The 25,317-nt window shown below is 37.2% G+C and overlaps 1 protein-coding gene across 4 annotated transcripts in view; it reads right to left on the bottom strand.

The window, feature by feature from the left end:
* LOC134542689 (mortality factor 4-like protein 1) overlaps positions 1-25,317 on the bottom strand; it is a 68,010-nt gene that overhangs the window by 30,884 nt on the left and 11,809 nt on the right. For 2 of the 4 annotated variants that reach the window (XM_063387150.1, XM_063387152.1), the window contains 2 exons: positions 10,301-10,454; positions 6,212-6,304 (listed from right to left, as the gene is read on the bottom strand). In XM_063387150.1, coding sequence (XP_063243220.1) covers positions 6,212-6,304; positions 10,301-10,454 — 247 coding nt within the window. The remainder of the gene's footprint in view (positions 1-6,211; positions 6,305-10,300; positions 10,455-25,317) is intronic. The other 2 variants (XM_063387151.1, XM_063387153.1) reach the window with 1 other exon arrangement.

Below are 25,317 nucleotides of genomic sequence, written 5' to 3'. Positions count from 1 at the left end.
TATATATATATATATATATATATATATATATATATATATATATATATATATATATATATATATATATATATATATATATATATATATATATATACACACACACACCAAATTATGCTGCTGCAAGTTGCTATAACGCGGCTCAGGAGTACTAACGACACGCAAGGCAGTATCGGCACTTTGTTACGAGTGGTTTCGAGTTGAAGCTGCTAGTTCTGACTCTGCCTGTGGTCCGAGCGCACGAGAGCTGCCCGGGGGAAATCACCAACCAGTAAGACACAGTGTGGCCAGCGCTCATGGCTGATTCGAGCCCAGTGAAGTCAGGCGTAGTTAAGCTACAGCATAAGAAGTAAACGAGTGATTGGGTGCAAGTAATTTACCAAAAAATACATGCAGAATATAAATAAAAGGTACTTCGCCGGGTTGAAAATCATTGTGTATTTGTTTTGCCCCCACCGTGAGACAGGCATTTTTATTCAAGCTGTTGAAAAGAATTAATTGGTCATTTGGGAACCAAAATTTAGTTTAAAGGATGTTATTCTGAAAGATTGATAACAGGATGCTAAAGAGGTTTTCATTTGTAATATTGCCTTTCTTAGTATTTTAGAAAATAGTTGTATAATTGTTAAGAATTTTAGTATGGAAATTTGGGTAGGTTTTCAGAGCATAAGTAATTTCTTACATGTGTAATATTAATAGAAAAATTTTTATTTTTATACAACTATTTTACTATGTGGTTTGTATATTATCTTCTGTTCGTCCAGTTTTTGATATAATGCTTACAATATTACACCAGGTCAGCCCCTATGTAGAAAAAGTTATGTTGATGAAAGTTGATATATTTATTAAAGGATATTTTTAATATTTTTGGGTGAAAGTTAATTTATTTTTATGCTTGCAATCTCAATTAAAAATTTCAGCTTAAATATTTGAAAAGGAAAAAAGGTTAATAAAGTGTTTTGCTCATAGATTGGAGAATAACGTAAACATAACGAGGCGTAATGGTGTTTTTTTGACTTTTGCAATAGAGCTGACTGTAACTGTTATGGTATTGCGACTAGGTTTCTGCGAATATTCGAAACTTCCGAATTCGAGTTCGACTTTTTTGATATTCGATTCGTCAATTTGAATCGAATTCATTTTACAATAATTAGACTTGCAAAATCTGGCCCGGATACACTAATATAAGACATCCCCCCCCCCCCCACCATGTTTAAAATAAATGTAAATACGTAGACGATTACATCTTCCACTTACAAAAATTATACAGCGAAACCCCTTATTTACGTTACCATTATTTACGTTTTCCCGTTATTTGAACCATTTTATTTCTGTCCCGTTTTAACCTCATTTGATGTAAAGCAATAAATTCCCATTGTTTACAAAGCACCTATTGCTTTACGCAGTTTACGCCGTTCGTTCTGATAAAACACCTTACAAACTTAATTAATCCTATTACAAAGTAATCTGATGTGTAAATCGTGTTTTAAAGACGTTTTTAAAAGTTATAAACTTCATCTTTAACGTCTCGGGAGTAGCTTTATACCACTTATAAAAACGTAGGCAGCGCCAGTTTGGTTGTGTTGATTCCTGTATTCCCGTATAGAGCGTGCGCACGTAGTTGAAGATTGATATCGATAGCTCGCAGACTGCATGCATGCGCGCGCTCTGTCAGGAACCGAGTTAACCTGCACGATCGTTATGCCTATAGTAGTTACAAATCACGCTCTTGTTACGGGTTTCTTTTTTTTATGTTGAATAAAATGGTTTTATTGCATCACTCATTAATTTAAATTATTTTGTGTGCTTTCGCAAAGTCTACTTTTTAAATAAACTTACTTTCCATGAATAGGTTTTGTTTTTATGGATTACTTTACATTTTTTTTTTTTTTTTTTTTTTTTTTGCATAATAGTAGCACCCACGGTCTCACCCCTAATTTTCAAACTTGATTTTAGAATAAAATGTGCGATGCTTAAGCGATAAAAACGGTAAATTTGTTATTTTCTTTTGTACAACTTCCTTATGCTGTGATATTTTTATTAATATTTTTATCCTTGAAAGTCAAACATTCTAAATAAGGTAAGCTGTGATACCTTTAATGGACTTTCCTTTATTTACACTTTCCCTCTTTTTAAACTTTTTTACTTTGACCCCATGAAATGTGGAAATAAGTTTTACTGTAAATAATGTGCGTAGCCATGTTCCACTTTATAAAATAACCAACTAAAACTGTCAAACGTTCAAACACACTAATGATTGCCGGTCTGTAAATTTACAAAATACAGTAATTAGTATGATTTTATGTTGGTGCTACAGACATATAATTTTTAATTTTTTTTTTTTAATTTTTGAGAATCTGGTTGTGCTTCTTCAATATAGTCTCACTTTAATTTTAGTTACTTGATTTAAACTGTGAATAATGTCACAAGTTTTTCAAAGGTGGTATGTAAAAATTTTTTAATGATCTATGTTATTTTAATAAATATTCTCAAATTCGATTTAAAGAAAAATTCAAAACTCGTGAATTTTTTTGAAATTCGATTCGAATTCAATTCGAACTGAAAAATCACAATTCACAGATGTCTAATAGCGACCCTGTCCTAGTGTGTGGGGACTCTGCCGAAATTTTTCACAAATCACTTGCAAACTGATACATAGGGCCTGGAATTTTTCGCGATCGCGAATTTTGCGAATTTCGCATGAAAACGCGAAAAGTAAGTACATTCGCGAAAACCACAACATTTCTATATTACACTGCGAATATATCCCCGAAAAGTACCATTACAGTAGAACCCCGCTGATGCGAGCCCCCTCTGATGCGTCCATTCCGTTTATATGACCGTTTTTTGAGAAAACATGAAAAATTTGAGCAGAGAAAGTCGAAAATTTGAGTAAAATCGGCTGAAAAACAAGTCTGTTACACTTTGTTGGGCTCTATGTGTTCACGTTTATCTTGGCGAGAGCTGTACTGTAAGCAACCAGGCATACAAAAGACGTCTAAAAATAGATACCACCCCTCTAGACTGTCCACGCTGCAGTGTCTAGACGAGCTCGGCGCCTCCACTATCGCACGAAAAGCCGTCTCAGCTGTCATGTTATCTTACCCCGCCGGCGGCTTGACGTCATACGTGACGTGACGCGACGCTTACCTCTCCATCCCCTGATAATTCTTCAAGGCTCATCCCTCCCAGAGCCACAAACCATGTAAAAACAATTCCCCCCCCCCCTCCTTTGCCAACTAACAATTCAACACATTCCCTCCCTTATTTCAACCTTCTGCGTGAGAAACTGTCAGCGTGTTTTTTTTTCTCTTTTTTTAACGCTGCAAAGGGACGTGGAAAAGATAATTGCTTGAGCTGTCAAAATAAAACATCGCTGACGGCAAGGGCAGGAGCGCATCCTGTCGGTATGTCGCTGTGATTATCTACTCCAAAAACATGTCACAGCATTTCAGGATAGCATTGTTCTTATTTCTTTCGTTTATAGCCGAATGTTTTCTACTTGATCCACACAAGGTTAAAGTATCCTTTAACCCAAGTCTTGTGTTTCAGCATTATTACCTTATTTTTACATAAGCCGTATTCGTGTATGGTTTTGATGCTCAAAATTGATCTGGGGTATAGTTCTCACTAAGTTCCTTCTCATTTGTGCGCTGGGGTTTGTTCAAGTGGCAACCCCGTGTTCCTCCACTCCATTAAATACAAGCATATCAGTATCAGAAACATGGGTTTTATTGTACTGACAATAGCACAGTGATGTGCAAATTTTGCAACTGTAAAGTTTCATGGGATAGAAAAGATTTCATTGACAAACACCTAAAGTCGGCTAAGCATGTGGCATTAGCAGCCAAAAAAAAAAAAAGAAAATTTGTAGTTGCAAACATCTATAGCAACGTGTCTGTTTTGTGTAACTGTTTTGGATTTAATTGGCTGTTATTATGCATATTAGCCTATTCCTAGTATACATGGATTGTTTATTAAATATGTAAACTATTATATTCAATAACTGCACAATTTAGTCAACATTTAAAATACCGGTAAAATTTCCATTGCATAACGAAAATACCGACTTTAAACCACCGCTTTTCTAATTTGAAAGTACCGCTTTTTGCATACTGAAAACACCGAAATTTTCCAGGCCCTACTGATACATAAAATCTAGAAGTGAAAAATCTCGGTCAAGTTTATTAATGGGCAATATCTGACCACAGGGGTAGAAATGGAGATTTTTTTAAAAACAGAAAAATCGCTATAACTCCCATAATGTGAAAAATATCACATCTGTTTGAACGAATTATAACTAGAGGCACTGGAAAATAGCGTTTATAATGGCTGTCCGTAGCATTTATATTTTGCCATATAGCATTTATATAGCTTTAATTTTAATTCTTCTCCCAGTTTATGCGGATGTTGCAAGCTTTGCACATAAGTATGTTAGTGTCACTCACATAGAAATGGTGCGACTTGTATTGCTCTGCACACTGCACATGAATGCAAGGTAACAGATTTTGTCCGTCCCAAAATAGTAAAAAAAAAAAAAAAAAAAAAAAAAAAGTTCTAACTGCATTGCACGCGAAAGCGATACAGAAAACCAACTTTAATAACCTTAATTTTATTGTGAATAGCAGCGCAATATTTTAGTTTCACAGATTACCGTTTGTTTTTCGGGTTAGGAAATTAGGTAAACACTAGGTACGTTCAACAAATGAGCGACAAAAGCATAGAGCTACATTGCTGCCATCTTTTTTTTCCCCGTTAAAGTGCTAACAAATTTTACTGAAGTAGATTTTCGTAATTTTTTTTTGTAGTTGCCAAATATAAGCTGCGTGTGTTGTAAACTTAAATTAATGCATTTCTATCTTTTAGTTGTCATTTAACAGTAAATAATTTAAATGCTTGTGTTAATATCACGCACGCACGCAAGCGTTGGCAAACATGGCCGCTTCAATGATTTCACCTTTTGTCTATGAATGTTTTCTTTACTTTCTTTCCCGTGAAAATATTCATGCACGTAAATAAACGTCTCTTAATCGTTTACATTTGTTTGGGTCGTACGTTATGTTTGCAGTTAAGCAAGTTTCCACGCGAGCCTATGCGTATTTAAATTGTGTTTTGTGTTATTTACAAGATTCGTAGATCGTGTTGATTGTTAACATGGCTGGCCATCGTCACAGTTTATTAGGTAATCTTCAAACGCGGTAAGAAGATGCATAAAATAAAGAATGTTGTTAATTGTATGAGGTTAGGCCGTTATTAATAAGAAATGTTTTATTTAAAAATATTAGGTAAACCTAAAATTTACTGGAAATTTTAATATTACTTGAAATTTTAATAATTGCTTCTAAAAACGGGATTGTAGTGTTCATTCGTCGGTAAACAATTTTATCGCTTTTATTCGCGCCTATATCGTTTTTACGATTTTCCAGTGCCTCTAATTATAACTCATTGGAGTAATAATAAACTATTTTTTATTTCTGAATAAATTTTTGACATAACCAACCAAACTGCAAAGGGTTGGAAAATCATGGGTTAAAGGACAAATAAAATCTTTTACTATATACATAGGCTCAACATCGAATTCATACAAATTTTTTGTTAATCTTATACTATTTTACTTAAAACTTATGTCTGAAACATTTTTGATAATACGAGCCATTGTTGAAGGGGGTTGAAAAAAAACCAGGGATATTTTTAAAAACATTTTATATTCTGTACTATGTACATTATTAAATCCGTTCTGTATTGCTGTAAAATATTAAATTAATATCTACAATTTTCATCTGAAATAATTTTTTATAAGACCAATCATTACTGCAATGAGTGGATTAAAAAAGGATTGGATGACAAAATCATAACTCCCTTCGTAGGCACACCATCAAATTCATTCAGACCGTCTGTAAATCTTATAATTTTTATCTAAAACTTTTGTCTGAAACAATTTTTTATTAGACGAATCACTGCTGCAAGGGGTTGAAAAAATAACAGGTAGAATTAAAAAATTCAAAACTCCCTTAGTAGGTACACTATCAAAACTGTTCAAAGAAACACAACACAGTCGCCTGTCACTGCCACGGTCACGTGAAAGGAATCCCACCTTAAGAATAAAAATAAGGCACATATCAAAATTTTATCTCAAAAAATAATAAAATATAGGATGTGTGGAGAAATACATTGAACCACTCAAAAGAGCTAGTCGTTGGCGCAGGAACTGTACCTTGCCCTCATGTATATAGATGTGCTCTTGAGCCAACCATGCCTTCAATCCATCCGGCAGGAATGTCGCCACCTCCGCTTTGCCCACCTCCGCCTGCAAACAAACACTCAAACAACTGACGTCTCCAGCAGGAACAAGACCTCCCTTGCAGACATGTCGCAGTCTCCGCCTGCCACCGTAACCTGAGATGGTATCGGTACCATCATTTGGAACAAAATCAGCCTGGCTCTTCCTTGTGTTTCAAGTCTACATAAACTGCTTTCCTACTTGCATATAAATTTTTACTTTCCTCTATTGGTGTTTTTTAAGGTTATTATTTGTTTATCTACTCCAAATAAGTTTTGCCATTTTTAAAGTTTTATTAAAAATAAGATTTTATAATATTATCATCATTATATCAGTAATTATTATTCACTATCATGATAGTGTATTATATAAACAATTAATTTCATTAGGCCTACAACATTTGTATGAAAAATTTCCTTCAAAAATTACTTCTTTGTAGGTAAAATAATGAGAATAACATGTATTGTGAAGTATAATACATGTTCCAGTTGTACAATAAAGAACATGGGCTGTTAATGGGGTCTGATACTGCGATCTTCAAGCAGGAATTGTGAGTGAGGTGTCTGGGGAAGGAGGGGGAAAGGAGTGAAGAGGAAGAAGGAAATGGGGGGAGGGAATGTAAAAAAAATAGAGTAACCTTCTAAGAAAAAAGGTTCTAGTAAAACTTTAAATATTAATGTGTATATTCACTAGGAAGGAGTTCATTCTTTTTTTTTACAAAGTTGAGATCAAATATCAACGTTCGAGTAGCTACTGTACTATTTATTCCACAGAAAAGTTGTAGCCATCAAAATTGTATAATTTAATTCTGTTTTAAATCTTACCTATAAAAATATTAAATTAATCATTTTGAGAAACTTGGAAAAAACAAATTTAAAAAGTTGTAAGATTTGTATCTACTGACTGGACTGTCACAGTCTTGTGCCTTCAGGGAATTGTGTCCATAGCGACCTTGTCGTCCAGGTGTGAAACATGGGAACTACGACCCAGTGGGCCAACATACCACCCAGGTCTGCCCCGCACGTACGGGGCCTAATTTCTAATTCAAACATCCAAAATTTTAAAAGAAAACAAGGTTCACACTTATCAGCAGCAAGGCCCCCACACCCTGACATTAAACTATCTTCTCTACGCTCTCACAAAATGTTGATTGCAAGCTTCCAAGCAGCGTGAACTATCGACACAGCTCTCAAACAACAACTGAAGGGGCTACGCGACCACCCGCAACCACGCAGGGTGACCTCAACAACCAATCACTGCACAACACTGTTCAAAAACACTTCAGTGCACAAATTTCCTAACCCTTGCAATGAGGCTTTTCCCGCAAAAATAAAAATACAGTAAAACCTTTTTGTTGCGACCCCATTTAATGCGACCACCTCTCTATTACAACCCGATTTCGAGGAACCGTGAAAAAATTGCCGAAAATCCGAAGAAAATCGGACAGAAAATAAGTTTCTTTTGGTGAGTAGCGTTTTACTGCGTTTCTCTTGACGAGTGCTGTACTGCCGTAGCAGCGCATATCTAAAAATAGATACCACTTCCTGTCGACCGCTGTTAGCGCTTGACAACCCCCATTCCACGTCCCTTTGCCGGCAGGGTTCTTGTGGCAACGTGTTTACGTTTAGCTTTTTGTGAGTGTCTAGTGTGGTACAAAGTTAAGACAAAGCTACCTGCTGGATTTCTCTTGATTTTGATTACTATCGTTTGACAATGTTTGCTTAGTTTTTGAAGTCCGATTTGGTATATTTTCTGGCTTGAATTTGTGAACTATTGTTGATGACTTATGCAAGTTTTTTTTCTTTTTTTTTTCCGATTTTGTGTATTATGACTTAATAAATAAAATACCATTAAATATTAATTACTATTAATACAATGCAGGAAAAACCCTCCGGCCGCAGCGTGTGAACAGGTAGTCGGCCGCTCGCTCACCTTGCTCACCTTCTCCCCGTACCGTGCGCTGCGGCAGATATCGGATGCTGCTTGTACTTGTTAACAATCACGTTATCTGCTTCATTTTAACGAGGAGAGTAAAAGTATATTAAAACTGTCAGCAAATTGATAAAAGCTTTGTGTGTCCGCAAAACAGGGCACAACACTGGCCCGCCAGTTGTTTTCATTCAAAACGTGGCTAAAGAACTTGCATGGATCAGGCTGAAAACATCCGGCAATACGTGTATGTTATAAGGAATCTTGTTATGAATTGAGATGTTATGTTTTTCGAGTAGATATACACAGCGACCGACTGGATGCACGCCTGCCTAGACTTGTTTTAACTGCCGCAGCGATGTTTATTTTGACAGCTCAAGCAATTATCTTTTCCAGTGGGTTGATAGAAAAAGGTCGCTTCTCCCAGAAAAAAAAAAGGCTACGCCACTTATTCCCCACGCAGGAAACACACTGGCTGCCGTCTGCCTCCCCCGCATTTATCTTTCTTCTAACATTCCACGTCTCACCTCTCGCGCGAGCAATAACGAAGCGACCACACATTGGGCCGTTTTATGCTTTGTTTGGTGACAGTAGCTTGATTTTATTCGGTATATTCCTTTTCATAGGACCCTTGCTATTAAAATACATTTATATTTAAGTTTGAAAGCTTGTAAATTCCTTGCCAGAGATGACTAAACTCGAACTTGGTGTGAAAAGTGACATATTTTGACATACTTTATTTTTGGGCGTGTTTGGGGGGAGGGAGGGGTCCGAAAATATTTACAACAATCTTACCCCTCCCTCATAATAGCCCAATTTTACAGGAGAAGGGAGGGTGAAATGAGCATTTTCTCACTGAAGGTTTTTCAAAGGAGAGCGAAGTTGGGGTGTTATAAGGGAGGACAATACATGGTTTGTGTGTCTGGGAGGGATGAGCTAGCCTTGAAGAATGTTACGGAGGAGGGAGGGGTGAGCTTATGCGTCATGAAGCCGCTGCCGCCAGCCAGCCGGGTGAGCTTCGTGTGCGCCCACTCGCGTTGCAGAAACTAGAGCTGCCATATTTTTAAAGGAAATGTCCCATTATTTGTTTGTTATTCTTACATGAACATTATTGGAAGTATTAAAGCTGACATTAAAATACGCTGTGTGTTAAAATTAGCAGATTTTAATGATCTTTCATTTCGTTTTTTTTTTTTTCTTTCTGTTTTTCACATTTTGGTCAAAATGTCCAATTTTTTGACGGTTCCCGAGAATGTATTCGTAAAATTACTGCTTTGTTAAATCCGGGGTTCGTGACATCGGGGTTCTAGTGTATTTAACTACGGCAAGCAGAAAATGTACATGTAAACTAACTAGTAAAAATAAACTGTCTATTGACATATTTTCTTTAGAGGTGGCCTGCAGGGCGACGGACTTGTCATGAAGGTTGAAGTGGGTTTAAAGCAAAGCCGTCTGGCATTGTGAGTGACAACATCCTGCCATTGTACGGCTGGTTTCTTAGCGAGTTGCGTTTGGGGGGGGGGGGGGGGGGGGGGTGTTGAAATCAACTGTAAATTTCGGAAAAACATCTATTACGACCCCCTCTCCATTACAACCCTATTCCTGGGAACCGTGAGGGGTCGTTTCAGAGAAGTTTAACTGTATGAAAAATCAAACAATCTTTTCTAACTGGCTGGTGTAAAAAGATGATGATTTTCCCGTCTCCCGTGAAAGTGAAACACTGCCGTTCTCCCATTGTAAGACGTGCATGCACAATGCACCAGAATGTCTCCGCCGTGCTACTGCCTCTCATCCTTCCTTGACAATCATGATAAACTAAGTCACTATGACCTTGCACCATACAATCAGCTGATATACTGCCTAAACTTCATAAGGAATACTCAGTAAAATTGGGGAGGGCAGAGGTCTCCAATGCTACAAGTACTCCAGGCTGTCATTCATTCCAAGACCATTTACTGAGACGCACACTTTAGAATTTAAATCATTAGCTAAAAATAATGAACTCCTATTGTTAATGGAAAAATCAGCGGTAAGAACTACTAGGATAACGGACATGACCACTGTCTAGGTACTTGAATACATAAGGCAACTAACCATGTCAGGATTGTCTGCGCGGCCGCGCTTCTTGCGGCTGGCCTCGGGCACGGCGCACATCACCGCTACGTCCGGCAGCACAGACAGCTGTGTGGGCAGCGCGTCAGCATCCTTCCCGTCCGTTCTGCGCGGCTTCACCACCTTCCTGCTTCTCCTCCACACACAGACACACTCACACCAACTGGCTTGTGGCACACACCCTCTATACTTTATCAAACAACAAAAGTTCTTAGGCAAAGTTATTTACATAAGATTATTATGGTTACTTCCGTGAGCAACTTGAAATGAATTAGGAACTGATACGAAGATAGCGGAAGCCCTGAAGTGTAAAAGCTCTCTACTGGCGGACTTATGATCGTAACCTCCAGCTGAGCTACGATTCCGGGTAGCTGAAGACACCTACGCAAAGCTGCGATATTGCCGGAAAGTAAGCTTAGAGTAGGTGTGCTCAAAAGTTTCTGCGTTATCATATCACAAAGGGAAGTGCTTCAACCAACCATAGTGTGTGCATGGATTTTAAAACATTCAAAAGTGTTTACATGGAAAAAGAATCTCATATGGAACACACATTTTAGATTTTCAGTATAAGCAACTATAAAACATTTAGGGAGAAAAACATGGGTTATGTATTTTTTGTTTTGTTTAAATAGACTAGGTTAGCGTAATCTAAAATGTTGGTGTTAAATTTCATGGATAAATTTGTGCAATAGTGTTTAGTAATATCTATGAACAATTGATAGATGGCCAATTAATAAAACATAATGAATGTGTATTACAGTTGGTGTATGTGAGGGTAAAACAATAACAGTAGTTGAGACGGTAAACGTATTCATGAGTACAATTTTGCAGGTGCCACTAAAAAATCCTTGATGTTGTTGTTAGGTGTATATAATTTCTTGCCTCATCTGTAGGCGTCTGACTCAGGAAGTCTGCAACGATGTTCTCAGTACCCTTGATGTGACATACCTCTATGTCATATTCCTGCATCAACAGGTACCATCTAGTTAGTCTCTGTCCGAACATCTTGCCGGCTTTGGGGCAGGTGAGAGATTGATGATCGGTAAGTAGCTTGGTTTTCTCACCTAACAGAAGGTATCAAAACTTTTGGAGAGACCAAATAATAGCAAGTGCTTACTTTTCTGTAACTGTATGATTTCATTACGCTGAGTTTGGTGTACGGCTTGCCACTTCTATGCTTGAGTCATCTAGCTGAGCTAGTTTACAACCTGACGCATCAGTCCCAACCCTGCACTGGGAGTGTGATGACATGCTCTTCTAAGAACCACTGTTTCAGGCTCCTCCCAGCTCCATGGGACGTCCTTCAATAATACGAAGAGTGATATGGCTACTCTGGCTACCCAGTCACTGTAGTTACGATAAACCCCACAACACCTAGAAAAGTTCCGAGTCGTTTCATATTTCTAGGCACATCAACTTCAGCTTATCAGAAACTGTCTTAATCCCCATTGGTGTCAGGATGTGTGTTAAGAATGGCAATTCTTCTCTACAGAATATGGACTTTTTGATCTTCAGTCATTCCAGCTTCTTGTAATTTTGTCAATACAGTGTTAAAATGACTTAGATGATTGTCAAAGGACGATGAAGTAATTAAAATGTCATCTACGTACACCCTCGTAAAAGACTAGCATTTTGGTCACAATGTAGCTGATAAGCTTCCAGTGAAATCTGCAACCGCTTTGCATAATCCAAACGGTAATACCTGAAATGTATATCATTGATTACAAAATAAGAAGGCGATATACTGGCAAAACTCTGGATGTAGGGGTATTTTCCAGCATCCGGCAGATAAATCAAGGGTAGTAAAAATTTAACTCCATGATACCACCACAAAATTTCACTTGTTTGTGTCAGACTTTCTCTGTCCTTTACCGTAATGCGGTTAAGTTCTTACACATCAAGGCATAGATGCACAGAACCGTCTTTCTTCCTGACACAAACTACAGGACTGGCCTCGTACTTGATGATTTTCTAATCCAGCACTAATTTTAAGTATTCTGTAGCCTTGTTAATGTATTTGGCTGGCACTGGAATAAGTTTTTCGGTGGAAGGGTTCATTGTCAATTACTGTAATTTTGGCTTTGTAGAATTGATTATAACCTGGTTTATCACTAAAGACATGACGATGTTGGCAGAGAAGATGGTAGAAAATTTGCTGCTGGTCTGGTTGCACAGTGCAGTCCTTGTACTGCCTGGTTTAATTCTTCATATGACACAGTCAAATCACTGTTGGCTTGCATGTTGAACACATTCCGTTATACTTAGCTGTCGCAAAGAGGGTTCAGATTTTCTATTTTACGTACTTGGCTTTATACCTATGGTGCCCCTACATGTGTTACGGGCATGCGGACCCAGCAACTATATTCTCAGGGCAGTGACGTCGCCCGTGTGCAGAGAGGCCCGTTTCCCCCTGTACCCCTCTGGGGGTTCACGCTATTTATTAACACACAATAAGATAGGCTCTCGTAGGCGGTCCACACGCCTCAGTCCTCTCCCTGCATGGCCAGACGCACAAAACACACTGATATATTAATTAAATAAAATGTAAATAAAACAATCTACTGCTCGAGGTAAGTCCTGAACTTAAAGAAAATTATTTATATAAATGAAATAGTCAGATGGACGCAGATCAGTAACAGTGGAGAGTTGCAGACTCCTCCCTCAGGCAGCGACGGCGACCACCCTCGAAGCGGGTCCAACACACACATCCGGCCAACGGCTGTTAACATGTATTTAAATAAAGCGTGCCACCAGAAAAGGAATGAACATACATAAACCTGAACACACATAAACCGTTAATTAAATTAGCCTACTGGCAGAAAACAATAACATTACATAACTAATTTAATATTAAAATAAAGTCTGCCTCGGGAATGTTCGTCCTTGCTCGGCATCGTTTGGGAGCGAAGCACTGATGTCACACCGGTGGGCGCGGGCTGACACTACGGCAGGTGGTCACAGAGGGAGGTGCAAGGGCGAGATGTGAGACACATCGGGCTTAGTCCCGGTCGACGTCAACTTGGTCATGACACAGAGCTACCTGTTAACTGCCATGGTCCAACGGTTATTGTAGTCAGTCTCTTACATTCATTGGACGAGACCATCCACTTGTCAACATCTAGTATGACACCATACTGTGTCAGAAAGTAAGTCCCTAAAGTAAGGGTTTTATCAACACCTCTCACCATCGATGCAGTAATGTGCTTTACTTCACTTAAGCCAATGATCTGTTTTCTTTGGAACTAGATCGAGAAGTGTTACTCCAATAATTTTCAAACAAGGTTCTGGCATAATGTGTACTTTCTGACCTATCCTCTGTAGTGTTGAACGAAGTCTCCACTCACACAAGTGACTTCAACGCCACTATCTAATAGTATGCTAACTATTCATTTACTCCCAGTTGCACTTTTAGACATACAGTAGATAATTGAGGTGTTACTTCGTAATTTTTTTTATAACTTAGAAACTCTCTTTTGTGCTCCGTAAGCATAACAGTGGCCAGAAACTATATGTTACACTGCTGTAATTTGGCACGATTTGCTTGGTGTAGGGCAACCAACCCTTCTTAGTTTGTCTATGCCTTGGGAGCATCAGCCGAAACCGCTGTGTAGCTGACTGACGATGCTTGCTGTTGTTGTGATACGGTGCAGTTGGGGATTAGCTGCTGCCTCTCACAATATCCCTGCTGCATGGGATATGTGATTGGTGGGGTTTATTTGAATGCAGAGAAATTTGCAGGGCTGTTGGTCACAGAAATGGTTTCTGCTGCAGAGGAATACAACAGTTGTAGTTCCAGAGGTGGTTGGTGGTCAGAAGAATTTTCTGCATGGTGACTGCTCTACCCTTCCTTGGGAAACAGTTCCTATTGATCTGCCTGTCGCAGTGTCTGGCGGCAAGGCGAATGTTCTCGGCAAACCTCCTCGTTGTTGCTGTCAGCGCGTCTTCTCTTTCCCCACCAATGGTGGTCGTTGTAGTTCTTACACTGGTTACCTTTTGCTGACTGCCAATTGGTGAAGTTAGTTCAAGCTCTGTTTGAATCAGCACTTTGCTGCCAAGGGGTGTACAAAGGGACTACCTTTGGTGCGCTGGCCTCTCAACTTTGTTGGCAGACATCTTGGTCGGCCGTTCCAGCCTGTGGAAAGCAGGGACCTGCTCCCTGAATTAAGTGATGCTAGAGAAGCTTCTACCTGTACTTTATAGGTAGCTGCACTATAACCATCGCTGTAATTCTTTATTGCCCATCTCCAGTTCGAGGTACCTTGTACGTTCGAACATTTGAGAAAGGTGAGATTCCAAAGATTTACTCTTTTTGTGGTCACATATTTCCGTGTGTATACTGGCACATAAATTCCCTTGAATTTTTATACTCTAAAATTGTTATCTTCACTGGTGTTTAAATGTCTCGTACGTGGTAACAGTGAATTGTAGTACTTCCCACCAATAGTACCCATGCACTACAACTTTTCTTCCTCACTGAGTCAGAACATGGCGGTGTACTCTTCAACTCTCCTAATAAACCTCATGGGGTTTTCGTTTTCCCCGGCCGAGTACCTGGGCGTGGCCTCGAACCATTGCCTAGCGGGGTGGTGCATCACTGCACCGTGGCGTGAGTCGCAGCAGTGGCTCTGCTTCTTGTAACATCTGTGATAATGTTGTCCTCTAATTGCGTGCTAGTTGGGTGGCTAGTGCTGCAGCAGGTCAAGTTGTCTAGTTGAAACTGTACTAACTTGCTGTTCAACAAACATCTAAGGTCAGCTCAGTGTGATGCTGTGCAATGAATGTTCCTGACTTGTTCTTGTATTTCAGCAGTACACTGGTCGATTGCCTCACTCACCACTGTCTGACGTGTAACATGTAGTTGATCTAAGCCACTTTGATTTTGTTTGGTTCGTTCAGCCACCTGAAATAATCGTTCTGATATCTGGCTAAGTCCCGGCTGTCTCTGTGCGGGTTCCTGACATTGGTGCTCCTCATTGTGGGCTTCATGTGCCGCAAGCCAGTTAGGTACTGCATCCTGCAGGTCCCGTTGTAGGTGAGCATCTAATGCTTCAAGCCTCTGCTGTATGTTAGTTGCTCAGTTATGATTTTGTTCTTGCATATCTGCTTGTAGGCTATTATTTTGTTCTCGCATTTCTGCTTGTAGGCTAGTTTTTGTCTCTTGTTCTTGAAACATGTTCTGTATCACATACACTATACTAGTTATTGCTGGGTCGCCTCGAGAAAACACCATGCCAGTCGGTACAGCAGTGACCTCTTCACATGGCCTAGGGACCAAACCCTCAGTAACTATGTTTTCAGCCCCTCCAGCCAGATGTCGTGTGGTAGAAGTGGTGGTGAATCAGGCTGTCTGGGAGGTGATTGGCGTGTTGATACGACTGATCCTACATCACTCAGAGATGCAGAGTCTGTTGCTACTGTTGCTATGGTGACTGATTCCTAAACCTACTCCTTCCACTTGTTTCCATATTAAACAATAATTTAAATACAAATAGACTTCAACAAAAATACATTTCGTAAGCTCCGCTAGTTGGTCACCACTCTGTTGAATTCTGTAAACATTCTTGTGCGAATATAAACAGAACTATGATACAGATATAACACATATGGTGTGCAATATTATAATGTGATGGCCATAGGTTTAAAATCTCGATTAAGAATTATTATTCTACCTTTTGGTAATATAACGAAGACAACAGTACAATGAGTGTAATGAATGACTAATAAACATTATTTGTAATAGTTAAACAAAATCACGTATTAGTATCCATAATTCCTCCAGATCACAAAAACTTGCAAACCATACCTACTTTAAATTAACTTTGCCTATATGATGGCACACAATTTCAAATGACCATTAACTTATGGACAACATATATTATACTGTTATAGCTCAATTTTGAATAAGATCTCAGGGAAAACTAAATTTATGATGCATTGTTAACACAATCAGTATTGCAAGATGTCTACACTCTGGACCACTAGTCTTGGTATTAATTATATAAGCAATATAGCAGCAGCCAAGCATCTGAACTGGATGGACGTGTTTGCATGCGTGCTCCTTTTCATCTATGTTTACTTGTTTTAGTTTATGCGGGCGTGTGTTAGGCCACCGCAAGTACAGTGAATTTCATCATTATTAACTCGTCATTATTCAAACTAACTGATTTTCTTGGGTTTTCTTTACCCTTATATGATGCACCTACTTCGTTATCAGAGTTAGACGCACACGTGACCATGTTTAAATCGCCACAAAAAAAGTTTTCAAACCTAGCTCTTTAATATGGATCCAATTGACTCCCAGGATTCTATTCTGCCCTAGAATGAAGTTTTTCACTACATCTAGAAAGACGACCTAATGAACATGTCTAGAACATCTGCCAAATTAATAGGATCCAGTTCATAAGGTAGTCAGCAATAACCTAAAAAGGAAGTTAAGTTAGAAGCTTTAAAGGTTGAAGATCTAATCAAGAAGGTTGAATCACTTTTTACTATGATGGATGACTTAAGAAGTGAAAATGCAGTTTTGAAAACTCTACTCATCGATTCGCGTTCTGAAACGGCGAAATCAAACAAGAACTTATTCGCATCAAACAAAGTTTAATGTCCAATAATGAAAGTGACAAATCATATAGTCAAGCTTCAACTAAATCTTCCACTGCCAAGAAGACCGAACATGATCTCGAGCATGAACGTGTCGCAACACCGGGCGTCTCCGGTAATGGCAGTCTGTCCCATGACATACTTTCGACACAGCGGGAAACACGCAGTGTCACCAAAGGCAAAAAATCCATCCAACATTCTGATGAAGATGGTTTCACTGTTGTGCAATGCACTCGTAAATATAAAAATAATGTGAAAGTTGAAGCAAAGTGTGAACAGGATCGTAAAGAATGCCAACGCAAGCAGTTAATAAGCCTGCTCCCAAAAGAAAACAAAAGCACTGTTTGTTACTTGTTTCAATCCATCAGTCCAGGATCATGAAATTGTAGACTATATTTCCAGTGAGCTAAACTTATCCCATGTTATAGTAGCCAAACTATGAACACAATTCAATTTGTATGCATCCTTTCACATTTCCTTACTTGAAGTTGACTTAAAAAGAATTAACGACATAGTGTTTTGGCCTAGCGGATGCCTAAGTAGCCCGTTTTACTGGAGATTACATCCAGAACAAACTGCTAGAAATGAGTCGACCTGGAAACGTCTGTGATACAATAGAGCCTGTTCCAGCCTGTGTGACTACTTCAACCTCTTCCCAGGTGCCTGGAGGAGCATTGCGATCGCTAACTCTGAGGAGTGGGAATTACTTTATCTAAATGTCAGAGGCCTCACAACTAAATATATTTAATTCTTTGAAAATCTTGTTATTCACATCGTGACATTATTTGCCTTACAGAAACCTGGTTCAATGAATGTAGTATACATTCATACTACTTTACTGATCAATATTTCATCTTTAGAAATGATATAAATGCATTACTTACATCTAAAGAACATGGTGGTGGTGTCTTAACTGCAGTCAACATATATTTAAACTTTTTCTGTTCTGCTTATACACACACTCTTGGTACCCTGTTTGGTTAAAAATTAATCTATCCATGAATACATTTTTACTCTCAGCCATATTTATTTACCTCCACAAACATCTTCTAATATCTTTCTTTCCTATTTCAAGGCTTTAGATGAAAAACTCACTTCACATCAAGATGATATAGTAATTCTCGGCAACTTTAATGTTCTTGGTGTCGACTAGACCGTCAATCAAGCCATCAATTTACCAACACACATCAAAAACAAAGCACAGCATTTAATCATATTTATTTCCAGTCTTGGTTTATTGCAGTACAACAAAATCCCATCTTTTACTAATCTTTTAGATCTCTGTTTTACCAATATCTCTCAGTGTATTATAACCAAGTACGATTCAGCACTTGTTAAAAAAAACAGTTACCATCCCGCCTTGAATGTCATGTTAACATTTAATAGTCTCCCTTATGTCATCAATTCTTCCGTTGTTTAAAGTCCTATAAAAATGGTGATAATCTTGGTCTGTAAAATGGTATAAGAAATCATGATTGGTCCAATTGTAGATTAATTAAACACTTTTTTTTAATATTATTATTAATTCTTTTATACTAGATATAAAAAAATTTCTTATTACCATTCTTGGTTTTATAAAGATATAATTCAAGCTTTAAAATAAAAACATTTTCATAAACTATTTAGAATAATACATACCACTACTCAAAATTTTCATATTTCTGGGAAAGGGTCAAATTTCTTATCAAACGTGACAAAACCAATTGGATGAGATTGATCAACAATAACATCAAGAACAATCCTAAGAAGTTCTGGCGCTATGTAACCATAATGATAAATAGTTATCGAGAACAACTTTCTTTATGAGTGAATTGTAATATATCTAGTGATCCAACCATGCTATCAAATGTATCTGCTATGTAAGTTCTTTCTAGTGTTTGTGTCAACCAACACTTACCATGTTCCACCTAATTTACTGTATGACACTATATCTCAGAAAGCATGGTGCTTTTGGGCATCAAGGCATTAAAACCTTCCATGTTTACTGGTTCTCATGCAATACCCAATTTCATATTGAAAGGCTGTTCTCATCTGCTTATACCTCTTTTAACTCACTTATTTAATATTAATTTAAAACTCAAGTTTTTCCACATAAATGGAGAATTGCCAAAAGTCATCCCCATTCATAAAAGTAAATCTAAAACAAAAGTATCTAAAACTATTGATCAATATCTCTTCTAAACGGTATTTCTAATATTTTTGTAAAAACAAAAAAAAAAGTATTTTTAAAATTATCACTTTTCCACTAAAAATCTAATAGTCAACACGGTTTTAGATCTGGAATGTCCACAAGCACCAACTTAATTACCTTCTTTAATCCCATTTATAACGCAGTCTCGAACAGAGGCCAGGTTGACGCCCTACTTTGATTTAGCCAAAGCCTTTGACACTGTCAATCACACAATATTATTAGGTAAATTATCCATTTCTGGTTTTTCTGATAAATTTGTTAGTTGGTTTTCCAGTTACCTTAATAAGAGAAGTTCGTATGTCTCTATAAACAACAGTAACTCAACACATTTTGAAGTTAATTCCAGTTGTTCTTCAGGATGGTACATTGTCACTCACCCCTACTCTTTTAACTAATTCATTGCTGATAGCACTCAGGCTCTGAAGCACTCAACTGGTGTGTTGTTTGCAGACCACCTTAAAACATATAGGAAAATTACCACTCTATAAATGATTGCTTATTGTTTCAATATGGTGTAAATCAAATCTAGTTCTTTTTAACTATGTTAAAACTAAATTAATATCTTTCAACAGAAAATATCTTCAAATCAAATATGATTATAAATTAGAAAATGCTTTAATCCCAATAACCATCAATTAAAAGACCTTGGAATTATTATAGATTCAAAATTATTTTTTTCATCAGCATGTGGAATACTTAACTGCTAGCTCTTGTGGAACACTAGCCCTAATAAAAAATACCATACTTTATACGCAACAAATTGTGATATTATTCATCTCTTTTCACAGCAATAAAAATATCTAAATTTGGCTATTGTTCTATATTATGGAACAACATTAATTCATCTGATATCAACAAATTAGAAAATATATCAAATTAATTAATTAAACTTTGCATTCTAAAACATTTTCCTCCACCTAAATTAACTTCTCTTTCTGATCGGCGAGACTATCTGAACTCACTATTTATAAAAAAAAACTGCTATAGTTATAAAATGATGTAAATATGTCCTGGACAACACTGGTTTGAGGGTTCCCCAATTTCATAGTCGTCTAAAATCTACATTATGTCCAATTAGTAAAACCAATGATATTATCTTTAGTCCAGAACTACAATAAATTTGATCAAATCTGATCAATATTGATTAATTGAAAACTAAATTAATTAAATCATATATACTCCATGTTTTATTTCTATATCTTAAAATAGTTCTTTCTCTATTGATATACTGAACACATTTATTTATTATAATCTGTAAAATTATCTGACTATAATTTGTTTACATCATCGCTTCCTGTAGAGTATGACTGTATCATTGTTTATTGTGGCCATGTATATTGTTTGTTTTATTCCTTGTATCTTGTTGTTTGTATCTTTTTACATGTTATATTTTTATTGTTATTGTTTTTTCATTGTTTTTGTTTCATTTTGATATCCCCGTGCACACCATATGAGGGGTTGGTGTTCATGTCACAAGAGTAATAAATAAATAAAATATGTAGAACTCTACTATCACATATTATTTGAATAGTCTTAACCAATATGACATTCCTAGATGCTAATTTAGCATTTATTAAAGTGTAGCTTCAATGTGAATAAATATATATTTTTCATGACTCTCAAAGCAGGAATGATCTCACCTTGAATATGTTGTATTGTCTGTAACTAATTATCTATAAATGGAATAAAATCTATTACTCTTGAATTAAAAATCATATACTTTTTTATTATCACTGAATTCAACAACACACTATATCGTTCCTAACTTCCTCATTCCAAAGACAAAGTCCTACTGCTATTTTATTAACATAAAAAAAAAAACTAAAAGCAAAGAGATTGCTAAAACCAGTTCATAGATATCTGGAATTATAACACTAATTTAACATGCAAAAGCTCAAATACTTGAATCCTTACAATACATAAAATTTTGGAAACAAGTAAGCCAAACCAAAATTTAAACTATATTAGGGCTTTAACTGAAGTCCATCCTTGGTTTGGTCACACTTTACTATAAAAATGTTTTGCAACTTTGATGAAGTATTCCATACCCTGAACACATGAAATATCCTGCAAAAGCCTGGGTTATCAGTTATTCTAGTCGTTCAGATGTGCTTCATACGAACTCCACGGTACAATAATGTTCAAAAAATTGTCCAAGGCCTAAAATAAATGCAATCATTTAAGAAATTAATCAATTGTTTATTGTGTCTGATCATTAATCAATTGTTTATTGTGTCTGATCATTAATCAATTGTTTATTGTGTCTGATCATTAATCAATTGTTTATTGTGTCTGATCATTAATCAATTGTTTATTGTGTCCATCTCTATTGTTTATTGTGTCCTTTGCATTTTGTTTTTGTTTGTATCATTTATTGTGATATGGTTTTTTTTTATTGTTTTAGTTTCTTTTTTATATCCTTGTGCACACCCTAGTACCCTCTTTATGAGGTGCTGGTGTGCATGTCACAACTGTAATAAATATATAAAAATTTAGTTTAATTTTCTGGAAAAAAGTAACTTTTAGTGTCTTTATAAAAAAAATTACTTTTTGTAGCAAATGCGGACCTGTTATAAGCTGTAAGTGAGAGTGCAATATCACAGATAAGTGCCATTTAACTATGTTAACTAAGGTTTGTTAAAAGAGGAATGTACAGGATGTCCGTAAAGTCAAGGTGCACTTTTGACCGGCTACAGGAAAGCAATGAAACAAGATAGAAATAAAAGGCAAACTCTCCTAGTTATCATACCTGTTCAGTGCAGTTTGATGTGGCCTCCATTGGTTGCCCTACACACATCGAAGCTATATTCTAGTTCTACGCACACACGGTTAAGGATGTCCGGTACAACATCTGTGATTCTCTGTATTTATAGATGAATGTCGCTGTACACATGTTGCTTCACGTAACCCCACAGGTCCGAAGGCCTTGACAGCACCCCTGCTATCCACCGCTGGGGGAATGTTGTATCAGAAACTCACAAACAATGTTGGCATAGTGTTAAGCACCGTCCTGTTGAAAGATGACACCTGGAAATTGTGACACTGCATACAATTGCAACATATCAAAGTAGCAGTTTGATTTCACGGTCTGCTCCGCAAAGAAAAATGGTCCTTTGAATTTATCATGCATCAGGGCACACCACACGTGTAGGCACTAGGATTTTCAGCAGCCCATATTCGGACGTTATGGCGATAAACATGTACACAGACATTGACTGTAACCCCATCGCTAAACACAATCTTCTTCAGAAATCGTTCAACCTCGTCAATCTCATTAGGCATATCTGTGACAAATGAGAATCGTGTGGGTCTATCCGCCGGTTTGATAGCATGCCTCAGCTGCAGTTTGTAACCCAATAAACCTTATGAGCTGTAGTCTTGGTCTCGAGCACCGTAGCCTCTACACACTCGTCACTGACCGATGGCCTTCCAGGACGAGGTTTGTCAACCATACTGCCGATGTCCTTCAGCTACTTATCCCACCAATTAATGTTATTCATATGTGGTGCCTCTTCATTGTACACGCGATGATATATACAATAACTTCGGCCACAGAACACTGAACTGTCCTCTGTGCCGTCCACATCTCGACTGACGCGGCCTGATCCGCTGCTGCCACGCGGTCCGTGGTGTTCGTCACCTGCACGCGCTCACCGTTGCACATCGTACTGCAGACACTCCGCGATACTGTCCGATGTAGCGCACGTTTCAAGCTTTCGTTTCTGTTACTGCACCTTGACTTTACGGACATACACTTTGGCTGATTGTAAAAAAATATGTAGTTCTTCAAAAGTGGTAGCAAATACTGCAACTTCAAAACAGTAGTAGTTCATTTCTAAAAGAAGTTTCAAAAGTACAAAGATTTAACCATATTTCCATTATGCCTGTTTTCAGAGAAGAAAATTAACTGACTCCTACTGAAAAGATACAACAAATTAGTTGTGTCAAAAAAAACAAAAAACTGTTTATTTTGCAGACATTTCTATACTTATACAGTAGAACCCTGTTATAATGTTCCTGCATATAATGTTTTCCTGCTTATAATGTCATATTTTTAAAGTCCCAATATTTCCCCCATAAGGACAATGTTTTTATTTCCTGCATATAACGTTCATAAATAGTGTAATTTCCTGCTTATAATGTTTGCTTTCTAACATTCAATAAATGGGGAAAAAATGTTTTAAAACCAAATTATTCCAACACTTACGATAAAAAGTTTCCTTTATGTATATTTATGTTTACAATCACTGCCATACAATACATGAAGTTTGTTAAAATACAATTTTATGCAATATACTGAAGGTAAACAATGTTCATAGTTACGTGTCAGTTGGCACCCTTAGTCAACTCTTCTCTTCCTTGCCATTCCAGTGGGTATTCAGATGCACGTACATAGTCCTACGATATTTAAGTTGCCAAACATTGAGCGAGGGCATAACTAAAAGTGTTTTCTATTGCTTACAAATAATTTTTTTTTTTATTCATACGTAGGAATCCCAAAATTAAACATTTTCAGGTGGCGAAGGAGAAGACGTTCTCACTCTTAATGTTGTCATCATGAATCGTGACAAAATTTAACCAAGGAACAAGACGAAGTTGAAAAATTGTTGGCTTGTTTCAGAAAATTCATGTATCAAGTATACTATCTTTGGTTTTAACATTAATGTTGTTTACATAGCTTGGTGAGTCCATTGGTACAAAGCTCGAACATGGTTAAGTGCTAAATTGAGATTTCCTGCTTATAATGTTTTCCTGCTTATAATGTTTTTTTCTTGTGCTCCCTTGAAAAATATTATAACAGGGTTCTACTGTATTTCCATCTGGCATGAGAGGGAGACAGCAGGGCATTCTGCGAAATTATAAAATACTTAATAATTATTACTTTCATGTCTGACAGGGTACGTACGGTTCTTAATCCTTGGTGACTTGAGGCGAACATAACATAATTTACCACTCACATTTAAGTTTGAATAGTCTCTTTGGAAAGCAGATAGAAAGGTAAGTTGTGCCCTGGATAGCCATTTGTTGTTGGGAATTCACAATGTATCAAAACAATAGTGAATACCAAAGATAAAATGTTTAATTTTTTTTTTAGAAACACCAAATAAGCCTACTTACAAAAATACAATAAAAATATGTTATTTCAAAGTGATGGTGTGACTTAGTTTCTGCAGGAATATGTTAGATACAGAATTATTATTTTGTCTGAAAGACTTGTGGGTAAATATTGTGTGGCATTACAAAGCACATTCATAGGACATGATTGATTTTAGGTAAGGCAGTACATCAGATGATTATGGAGGTTCAAAGTCATGGTGCCCTAGTTTGTTTTGTGTTTTATTGACATAAATATTTTTAAAATAGTTTCTGATACTCAGTTATTTTTATGTACAAAAGACTTTTGACTATAATTTTACTGGTTTTGACATTGTTTACCAAGTGTGAATTTGTTTTAAATAATTTTTCAGCCTTGTATTTACTTTAAATATTGTTTTTACGCCTCTACATTTTATGTGTTGGTTTATTCGGAAGCTTTCACTATGTTTCTAGAACACTTGTGTATTGCATTGGGAAAAGGAAAGATGACAGAAAGTTGCATGACATGACGGTGCCAATTTTCTACACATTATTATTTTCTGTTACCACGACGTTATGGTTCTTTCTGTATAAATTATTATAATGGAATATCGTGTTCACTCCCACTGGAGACAGTAAAGTTATCAGGGTTTCAATACCAACCAATCAGAATAAAATTTGTGATTTTTATGTTTGTATGGTAATTTGTCCTTGTAAATAAGAGCTGTGCTGTGATTGGTCGGTGAGATTGTCCCTGCATGGTGGTACACAGTTGCATTGCCTCATCAGTCTTGTTCGAGTACTCTGCACAGAAGACATGCGGGGCAGTAGCTCACCAAAACAAAGAATTATGATCCAACAGAGGCGGAAAATGTCACGTCTGGGTGTCAGGGTTGAGCCGGTATTAATGTATTTCAACCTTTGTTTTTGTTTGTTTCCTGACTGTTGAATTACAAATGAGGCCCCAGACGTGCGGCCAGTGGGTCCAGTTGTCCAGGACCCAGCGGGCGACAAGGTCGTGTCAAGGCACAGGACTATGGGGAGCAAGCAGCAACACTGAGTGTACTTTCTTTCCTGGTACGTCATGGAACTGTGTCACAGACATGTATATTCATCACGAGAAGAATAATCA

Source organism: Bacillus rossius (genome assembly GCF_032445375.1).
Source record: "Bacillus rossius redtenbacheri isolate Brsri chromosome 9 unlocalized genomic scaffold, Brsri_v3 Brsri_v3_scf9_1, whole genome shotgun sequence".
Classification (NCBI taxonomy): Eukaryota; Metazoa; Arthropoda; class Insecta; order Phasmatodea; family Bacillidae; genus Bacillus; species Bacillus rossius.
This window is presented reverse-complemented; position numbering and strand designations above follow the sequence as displayed.